The sequence below is a fragment of the Diadema setosum genome, chromosome 14, assembly GCF_964275005.1.
Source record: "Diadema setosum chromosome 14, eeDiaSeto1, whole genome shotgun sequence".
Classification (NCBI taxonomy): domain Eukaryota; kingdom Metazoa; phylum Echinodermata; class Echinoidea; order Diadematoida; family Diadematidae; genus Diadema; species Diadema setosum.
In genome coordinates, this window is record NC_092698.1 from 29312780 (window position 1) to 29323618 (window position 10839).

The 10839-nt window shown below is 39.0% G+C and overlaps 1 protein-coding gene across 1 annotated transcript; it reads right to left on the minus strand.

The window, feature by feature from the left end:
- Window positions 1-1355: 1355 nt before the first annotated feature.
- LOC140238268 (monocarboxylate transporter 2-like) lies at window positions 1356-5312 on the minus strand. Its single transcript, XM_072318204.1, has 4 exons — window positions 5297-5312; window positions 3960-4100; window positions 2819-3691; window positions 1356-1513 (listed from the first exon to the last, which is right to left on the minus strand). Exons 1-4 carry the CDS (start codon window positions 5310-5312, stop codon window positions 1356-1358), a joined length of 1188 nt encoding a protein of 395 aa, XP_072174305.1.
- Window positions 5313-10839: the final 5527 nt, after the last annotated feature.

The following is a 10839-nucleotide window of genomic DNA, read 5'->3' on the forward strand; positions in this document are numbered from 1 at the left end:
CTTTCGATATATTGCAAGCAAATATGAAATGGTGCCAGACGGGTTCTCAAGCCCTTACCAGAACTTTGTTTTCACTTTAACGTGCGCGCGTATGACGAGTCCGCACTCTAGTACGTATAATAGAGCTCTAGCCGGCCACCACCCATTCATAAACTCAAAATTTTCGGCTTGGTCCGCTCCTGGTCCGCTCCTGGTCTGAGCCAAGAGGGTTACTGAAAGGGGTATGATATATAAACTACATTAATGAGTTCAAGTTCGACAATCATATGCTACTTTGTATAAATAAGTTTCGAGTTTTTGTTTGAAATTGTCTATTGGCATCTGACTTCTCAGTGGGTCTGGCAGAGAATTCCACAAAGTAGGTGAGGAGGATCCTCTTGTGCACAACGATAACAAATTGCGCCAGTAGAATAGTGCTCGATGGACGTGGCTTTGCGGTCAAACCATGGCTCGCAGTTCTTAACGTTGGGAAGGGGCAGAGAAGGAGTGTATGGGTTGAAAACATCAGGAAATTATCTTTTCTTTGATAAAATCAGCGTAACTAATCTGTTATGCTGGAGGAGAGGGTTTTATTGTATGAAGATTGCATGACGATTTTATGACGATTGTAATACGTAAAGTGTGTCTCGAAGGCCTGCTTCTAAAGAGTGTAACTGCACACCCACCTCCATCCACAATGCACCATAGAAAGTCTCATCAGTAATCATTTCAGCACCATGCTTCTTGTCATTATGATCTGTTTTGTGATTACATTGTTGCACAGTGGATGAGACACTGCATGATGGACTGTACAATAGTTGATCCAAAGCTCGAATCCGGTATATTATTGTGCTGACACTATAGTAGCTGATGGACAAAATGCCTATACAAAACATCTTCTCATCCAGATATCTAATGGTCATCGAGCAATGCTGCGGCAGTAATAATGACAAAGCCATCCGGAATGGCAAAGTGAACACCAACGAACATTGATGATATACCCTGGGTAGATCAGAGACATGATTAGGATAGGCCTACCCCCGACTCTAAAATATTTCATACCACGGATTCTCACACGTTTCGCTTATCAGTGCAGTAGATCACACCTTTCCACGGCTATTTTACTTTTTGTCACCATTGAAAAGTATGCAATATTTCTGTAATTTTGCATATCCATATATCATACTTTGCATTATACTCTGTGGCTTATACTTCATACAAATTGTTAAGCAATGTAATTTCCCGAATGGATACTTTGTATCATGTTTTTGCTTTGTTGGATGGAGAGTACAATAATTATTGAATTGGAATTGAAATATTCTAAGAGCGATAAATTTCTTTGCGGCACTACGGCACTTTAGGCAGAATGGTATATCTTAGGAAGTTTTTAGGACGATGTGATTATAAATTTTGTATTTAGTGGAGAATCTGGTGAGGAGGGCATAGGTGAAGTAGCAGAAGAACATGAGTAGCTCTGCTATGCCAAACACGAGGAAGGCCAGACGATAATCAGACGTGACATCGAAGAGGAGACCTGAGGTGAAACGGAAAGAGTAATATAAACAGAGTGATGAGTTTCCATCTGGCCAGACGAGTTAGGAAAGAATCATAACTGGCAAGCTAGCTTTTCTGGACTTGTTTGAAATGTGGAGGTAACAATTAGGACTCGATGAGTAATGTGTGATGTAAAGGACTGTGGAATTTAGATTTTGTTTCTGGAAGTCGCTGATTGGCCGAAACTCTGTCCGTGTCACACCGTTCCGGGCAAGCTACGCGGGCTTGTGGAGATAAGGTAGTTTCTAGCACGTAGAAGATTTTCAGCGGGCGAACAAGAATGTTTGCAATTTTCATTCATGCCTTGTCATACCGTATGGGGGAAGTTTTGCGGTTTGACTTGCGTGGAAACAAATTTACTCCCCGGAGCTCTCCGCAGTTGGTCCGCACCTGACAGTATCTAGCGCGTAGTTGCCCGGAGTTGCTCACGCAAGTCCGATTTAACTGCAGCCAAGTTTTGAGCATGACCAAAACTTTTTCCGGGTGAGTCGCGGGAATGCCCGTAGAGGTCCACGCAGAACGCCAGTAGGAGGCCCTTAGCGGCAGCACTTCCCAGGCAGGTACTTCGCAGTCCCGTATGCAGCCAAGATAATGAAATTCTGTGGGATTTCAGCCATTCCATTAGAGGAATTCCTTCACTGAGTTGTCAGCCCCCACGCAACTGGTACAAAGGTCACACAGTATACTCGCAAGTGTAATTTAAGTAGAACGCGTCCGTCCAGCAAGTAAGACACATGCGCTGACTCGCTCAAATCCTTTTCCGCCCTCAGGAATGTCCGGTATGCTAGAAAATCCCTACACGTAACAAGCCCATTATAGCTTGCCTGGAAAGGTGTGACAAGGCCTAAATACGGTTGCGGGTAATAAAATATGCGTGCGCACCTCCGGGCGACTACGGTTGAGATACATGCTAGGTACTGTCATGTGCGGATCATCTACGGGGACCTCCGGGTAGTCAAAATTGTTCTTTGCAAGTCGCACGCAAGGCTTGCCCGGAAAGGTGTGACACGGCCTTTACAGGCAAATTGCCCGCAAGTAATATTCTTTGTTTGCGAGCTTAATGTCTTACCATCTACTTTACAGGATGAAGACTGTGTATGTACGTAGTAGCTTAAGTTTGTCAAATATTTAGAATTTTTTAAAGCGAAAGTGTACAGTATACATTCTCTCAAAAATAATGAAAAGTAAACAAAATAAAATGTCCGACTTCTATAAACGAACAAACTCCATAATAATAGATACTATCAACATTAGCATTGTGTCAGTAGTAGAATGAGCAATTCACCTGTGACAAAACTTCCTGTCAGGGTCCCGGCTCCATATGCGACTAATGTGAGACCAAGTCCCATGTTGAAGTCTTCTGGTGGAAAAGCATACTTGACACCGACAACGACTAAGGCACTCTGACTGTAGAGGATGAAACCGATGATGAAAGCATGGACGGCCTGAAAGGGGAAACTGCTGTCAATGTAATCAAGAAAGAACACCACGGAGCAAATTACACTGGAGACAGCGCCGGCATCGACCCCGATGTTCGGCTTGAAGAAGAGCATCAATGAGGAGATGGCAAGTCCGAAAAACCCACCCATTCCGCCGATCATCGCTAGATACGATCCGTTGGATTGAGACATTCCTAAGTACTCTGCATGAGGAACGAGAAATAGCGTCCATCCAACCCATACAGCCAGCAGGAAGAAGTTTGATATGATAAACAGCAAGAAGAGTGGTGATCGATGGAAGACTGACAAGTTGGTTGCTTGACAGAGGTAGGTACAAGCTAAGAAGTTGTGCCGTCGATCTCCATCAGGTGGTACACCGTTATATCTGACGTCCTCTGCAGGATAGTTTTGAACTTCTCCGTGGTTGGATTCCGAAGTGGGCAATTGCTTGAAATCGGCACGTTTCTCAGGAGCTGAAGATTTTGTCAGGGGCCTGAGCGTCGCGGCGCAGACAAACGTGTTCATGTAGAGGGAAGCCAGGATAAAGATGGTTCCCCATAGTCCGTAGTATTCGAACAACTTCTCGGACACGACTGGTAGCAAGAAAGCACCGGCTGGTGAACCCATGATTGCAAGTGTGTTGATCACTCCAAACCTGACCGGAAAGTGTTCGTTGATGCCGAGTATGGTGCATATAATCAAAATGTTGTTTCCTATACCTGGGAATCGAGAAATGAAAGCAGGGACCCATTAATAATGCTGTAATCTCGTTTGTTGGATATCGTGCACAAGTTCCTCTCTACATAATGAGGAAAGACGTAAATAGAAATGACCTAGCTAAAAGAAACTAATGAAATTAGGGCGCTTAACCACCACAGTCATAATCTGCTTTGCAGTATTGTGCAGTCCCATGAGGGCTCTTTAGTTTACGTGGTATGATCAAATCCTTTAAGATGATGCAGTAGCTTAGAATCAGTACATGCTCACCGAGGAAAGCCATGGAGAAACCTAGAGCAATCTCACTCTTTGAAAAAGCTGCCGAGACCAGTCCGACGCTGCAGGAGATTGCACCAAGGAACGCCGCCTTTCGAGGGGAAGTCCGCTTGATGAGGTATGACAGAAATGGCGCTGTCGGGAAGTACAAAATGGAAGTCAACAAGGACATTCGTTTTACCAGTATATTATGGTGACCCATGACCTTTCCTAATAAGTTCCCCGAAGAACTAAACAAAATGTGTTATATTTCCCCTTTCCTGATTATCATCATTACCTACCAACTACCGATGATGGATGTATAAAATCCAGCATTACCTTATGTATATTTCAAATTCGTTGTACATAGAAAATGCCTGTATTTCTTTAGCATTGCATTTGAGATATTCCTGGTATCATTCTCCTGAATGTTCCCAGATGTATATTCTGTATGTCTTTGTCGAATGAAAGTACAAGCATCATCTAGTACACTGTACTAATTTCATACTCTCAAAAAGTAATTTTTTCAAAAAGTAATTTTTGATCATCGTTGACTCAACGTGTTGATAGTTTCATGTAATACATTTACCATATTTTGTGTGGAATATGGTTAAAGGCTGTGGGCATTTTTTCTTTTCTTGCCTTTTCCCAGCTCGCTCACTCCACTTGTTTATAATCCTGAAAATAATCGTCATGGGAACATCTCAGTATAATATCATGATACACGAAGCATGGAACGTAATTACCTCAGCCATAGTGAACTGGGCTGGCGGAATTGGGAGGCACCCCGGCCCCCTCCCCCACACTATTCTTTTTTTTTTTTTACCCCGGAAGTGGGACCCAGAGCGATTCTTTTGTTTTCCTTTTCTGAAGAAAGCCGGGAGTGGAATCAGAAAGGGGTTTGTTGTTGTTGTTTTGTTTTGTTTTGTTTTGTTTTTTTGCTTGCCAGCTGAAGAAACCCGGAAAATGTTTTGCTTGTTAGCTGATGAAACCCGGAAGTGGCAGCAGAAGTTGTACTGAAGGCCCCCCTCCCCCACTTTTTTTTTTTTTTTTTTTTTTTTTTTGCTTGTTAACTGATGAAACCCAGAAGTGGCACCATAAATATAAACTGGGCCCCCTCCGCTTTTGAAAACTTGGCGCCGGCCGTGATAAACCTTAAATATAAAGCTTTTCCGCCACCACCCTTCCCCCTTCCCATCCCTGCACTCTTATTACACCAATGAAAGCAATAGAACGACCTGTCCTCGTGAGAGAGGCTATGCTGTTGTCAACAGCAGACTGTAGGGATATTTCATATTGGAATAACACCATAGTAATGGACACTATAGACTGAAAGAATCATGACTGCCTACTTCTGTCGTTCACCATGACGAACAAGCGGATATCCTGAGAGATGGCGTTCTCACCGCATGATAACGCGGCAGCTGTGAAGCTACGGATGATGGCATATAATCTCTGCCAAATTGATAACCCAAGGGCGCTCCTTTTTTAAAGGGTACTCCTTTTTTAACCTTCAAAAGTCGGAGTCAGATTCTCCGACTAACTGTTTGAATGAATGCTAATTTTTTTCAGGAATTTTCTGAAATTAATCACCAAATATCTACAGTGAAGCGTGATTGTCTCAATTGGAGGAGAGATTTTGATCGTTGGTACTGAGCTGGATAAGAGAATTCATCTTGTTCAAGATCGATTCGTTGACTTGTACAAGGTGCTTTCTGTGCTTGATGAAAAACGGTAATCAGGTCACCGACCTGCAAGTCAGCAGGGTGAACCGGAACTATATCGTAGGACGAAGATTGGGCGTGACTCCTTGCGAGGTCAAATTCATGACTAATGAGAACCTTGCGTTAGAACTGCACATACTGAATCATTCATTTTGCACGTCAGTCCAAATTGGCATAAATAGATCACATAAAGGATCAATGTTACCTTGAGCGTATGCATATACTGCCAGGTCAGTTAGTTAGTCTCAGAAAAAATACATATGAGTGAAAATTTAATAGTAATGAATGACATGATGTTTTTAACTGCCGCGATTCGCATGGAGTCAATTTATATGCATGACCGAGGAAGAGGTATATGCTGTCATACTTTCGTGTCAGTTCATATTATAATTATAATCCAGATACGGTGGAGTGTTGACTCCGAATCTGGTTAATGCAAGTCTTGCTTTCCCGAGGGTTTTGTGCTATTCAAGATGGCCGCCAAAATGGCCACAAAATCTTGAAAATCTCAAAACCATTAACCAGATTAGGATTCAGCACCTTTGGAATAGGATAATCCCATCAGTAGTAATATTTCTTTTTCAATTTATTCATCGTATTTAAGGATGTACTTATTGTTGGAATTTTAATTTTTGACGACCATTTTGGACATCTCAAACCCTCTGGTCTGCAATAATTGCATCATCCAGATTCGGATTCAGCACCCTCGAAATAGGGTAAAACTGTCTAAAACATGGGTGGAGGGTGAAACAAAGTTAGGCCCAAAATCTGACTTTTGCATCCAGACTGTTACATCTGTGCATCACGATGTTTATAGTAATTAGATAAAAAGAAAGTGGATCACACAGAAAGTGATTCAACTCAGTACAATTGTATTTCAACTGTAGCTCGCGTAACCTTTGATACTCATGCGAGATTCCTCCTACAATACTTCAAGGACACGAACTCTCTGAAACAATTACAATTTGATTTCAGTTTTATATAGTTTCAAATTAGTTTTGCCTTCATTCAAACAATATAACAAATTTTCAAACTTTGTACATAATTATGGAAATGAATGAAAAAGAAGACTGGGAAACCTAGCACAGCCTATGATAAAGAATCCCTTTACCAGCAGCAAACTACTGTAACACTATATAACAAAAGGAAAAATGAACCCATTGTAAGCAATCAATTATAGAAAACAACATTTTAGAGGCTTTGGTGTAAATTGCTGTACACGTAATATTGGACACAGACAAAGGAAGAGAGAACAGGAAGGGGAAAGGGAAAAGGAAAATGGGGAATGTAAACTACATAAGCAGAGAAAAGAGGAGCATGTGATATATTGATACCTTAGCTAACTAGAAATTTTAAACTGATACACTTACCAATTAAGTATACACGAGCATTCCAAATGATTAAAATATCCATGAATCAAAGCAATACCTTTGGAGAAAATTGAATTTTGGTCGACGTTTTAATACACACAGACTGGCAGCCTCAGCACTGTTAATCTTGAATCAGTGAGCACAGAAGCCTGTTTCAGGCTTGAACATTCGAGATCATATAGCTGCACTGGTGTAGATGTCCCCAACTTTCAGAATTTGGTGTTTCTGGAAAAGTGCGCTAGATTGCAGACCACGAGATTTAACATCACATACGACATTATGATCCTTAAGACCATTTTTATCAGTAATAATGTATCTTAATGAAATTGTCATATGTATTTTTAAATTGTCCTGTGATGGTACACCAATATTGATATAGGGAAAGTAGTCCACCAGATTTAACATCACATACGACATTATGATCCTTCAGACCATTTTTATCAGTAAACTTGATGAAAACATATATATTTTTAAATTGTGCTGTGATGGTACACCAATATTAATGTAGGGAAACAAAAAGACTTGCGTACAAAACAAAAATGAACAATGAATAGTGTGGAAAGCACGATTTCACTTTCCGTATCACGCCAGCGTTCTTTGACCAAATTACAAGGATTGTATTGATATTACCATTCAGATATTACCACTGGAAGAAATATCACCTGTATAGTATCTTCCGCTTGCACTGTTGAAAAATGCAGTTACAATTTGCATGAATCCAAGTAGTAATATTATGAAATTCTAAGTTAAACTTCACAAGTTCTGATAAGGGTCGATAGATTTGAGGTCATCAGCTAATACAATGACAGAAAATTACGTAAGAGGAATATTGAATATCACTGATATACCTAAAATAACAGTGGACCAAGGAGAGATCCTTGAGGGACACAACTTTTTTCAATTCAGAATCACTTCCACCTAATCTCCATATATTCCAAACACAATCGAGTCCATCATATGCAAACTGTTTTCACGTCATTTTCATTTTCATTTTCGGTTTCATTTCATTCAGTTCAATTCAATTCAATTCAAAATGATTTTATTTCCATATAAAGTAATACAAAGTAATGTACATAACGCTTACATGAGTACATAATATTTAAAGGAACTTTGAATCACGTAAATTTCAACAAAATATGAATAAAATTATTATAATGATATCAACTCTGGTTTGGATAAATAAACAAGTAATCAATATAATCTAAAATCTTAATATATAACTACATGGAAAACAGGAATTCACAAGAAAAGCATAGTTTGTAAACTTTGTTAATTACTCTAGAAGGTGAAGGCATCTCAAGATCCGTCAAGGACAAGTAAACATTCCAAAATATTTCTAGCTCAGTAAAAATCTGGTATGACTGCTTCACTGAATGTTTTAATATAAGGCTCTGTGCACAAAGTAATTCCCAAAGTCTTCATATTCTAGTAACTGGTTAGGTAAACTGAACACAACTTTAGCGGTTGCACTCCGTGTGGCTTCCGAAAGAAGGCTGCAAAGAAAACCATGACCCCCTTGTATCTTCCGAAAGTTCCATTTTAAGTCCATTTCATTTATTGTTTCTGCATGATACAAATTAAAAAATCACCTGAGAAAAAATACGAATCAATTTGCCATTAGTTATCATGGCTATTTTATCACATGAGAGAATATATGAAAAATCATCGTGACAGAGAAATACAAAGAAAATCAAATTACCATGCAGGTGGGTCCCCAGTAAGCAAAGCTAAATACATGGTGCCAATGCACAGAAAAAGAGATAGTTACATAAACTATCATTGTACATAGCTACAACAAAAACAACAAACTATTTCAGAAAACAAAACAATAACAGACAATTAAAAAAAGGAAGGACAAAAACAGATGATAATGAGAGGGAGTAAGACATATAGGGAAGACTCCGCGTTAATCTGCACTGTAATTATTCATTAACACGCTAGGCCTATATAGGTGCGCCAGGTAACGGCTGTGTGAAGCAACTGAACGCCCATGATAAAGGTAAAAACATTCCTATGGCAAGCTAAGTCTGTATAAAGACAGAGCAACAATACTCAAAATGTTCCAAATAACACAGTATACATTTGATGGGATGTTGTAGGTCAGGTCACTGATAGTTGGCAACAAGCAAATCTTTTCTTTCTTTTTTTTTTCTCTCTCTCTCTCTAAAAAATCAGTTGGTTGGGCTAATTATTCGAGACTGGGCTGGTTAAAGGGTATACATGACATAGGTCACGAGATGTTACTGATCGTATTACAGGTATGTACACACAACACACATACATAACGCGCACAAACATGTGTTGCGCATGGAAGCAATGTATGCTCCTTCCCTTTTGAAGAACACTGATACAAACGCCTGTTTAAACAAATTAAATTAAATTATATTAAATTAAATTGAATTAAATTAAATTAAATTAAATTAAATTAAATGCAAATTGTATATTTTTCAATAGAATATCCAAAGTAATGGTGAAATTGGACATGTTGATTGTGTGCGTTAGAACAAAGTCAGATTTTATAAAATTTCATACATTTTGTCAATTGTGCTGGTCAAGAAGAAATGTGTCCACGAGCCCTAAAAATGTAGTTTTAGTTGATGTTCTAGGCCTAGCCCACTCGCGAATGTAATAAAAATACATTGATCTGAATTGAGTTCAATTGGATTCAATGCTTGCACACATGCATGTGCGTGTGAGGAGAGTAGGAGGCCCTACATGGTTGTAATCATTGTAAAAATGGGCTGTGAAATTCGCATGCACTTTGTACTAGTAGGGGCGAGACGATAATGCTCCATTGACAGAGAGTATCGGGGTTGTGTTTTTCATCGCCTGTTTGAGTATTCACGGTTGATCGGTGAAACTGCATGTATAAATGCAGTGTGACCAGTGATATCTCGCAATTTAACTCACAGTCAATAACCAACGACCTCCCCTTTGTGATACAAAGCCACAGAAATAGATGTAGTAGAATATGAACAACAATCTAAATAAATTGTGGTATGAATCCATATTTTTATGCTATAAAATGGACTAAAGGGATCGATGGTATAGATTTGGTGAGATGGCGCTTCATTTTCTCCAATGTTTTTGTGAGGTAATGGAAAACCTCTCAGGAAACATTCTCTAGGTATAGCATTAATTATTCTGAGACGACTTCAAAGTTTATTTCATGAAAATTGGTTTTGAAATGGCTGAGATATAAAAAAAGAAGACCTTTCCAAAACTGATTTTCATCAAATAAACTTTGAATTCCTCTTTGAATTATGCTATTAAATTTCATAAATGGTTTCTAACCATCTCGCGAAAGAATTCCCCGTCTCAACCAAAAGCATACCATCCCTTTAAAGCCATTCAAACGAGGAATAAATTAATTTTGATAAGGTTTATCTCTCAATAATGATGATAATAATAATGATAATGATAATTGCGTCTATATGGCTCTTTATGCGAGTGTTTCTAAGCGCACTGGTGCTTGCTTTATACAAAAAAAAAACTGATAAAAATAATAACATTAGAACAATGCAAAACCAAAGAAACATGAACGAAAAAGAAAATACATAGGTCATACAATGATGAATAGACAATGACTGTGTGCAGAGTTATCATTGAAAACTAATGTATATTAAATTATGTCCAAGGGATTTTTGAGATTAAAATTGTAGATCATTGACTATTGACAATCTCTGATTCCTTGAAATATCTTGTTTCACACGCAGATATATAAAACTATGAACCCCCCCCCCAAAAAAAAAAAAAAAAAAAACCAACAACAACAACAACCAACAACCAACAAACAAATAC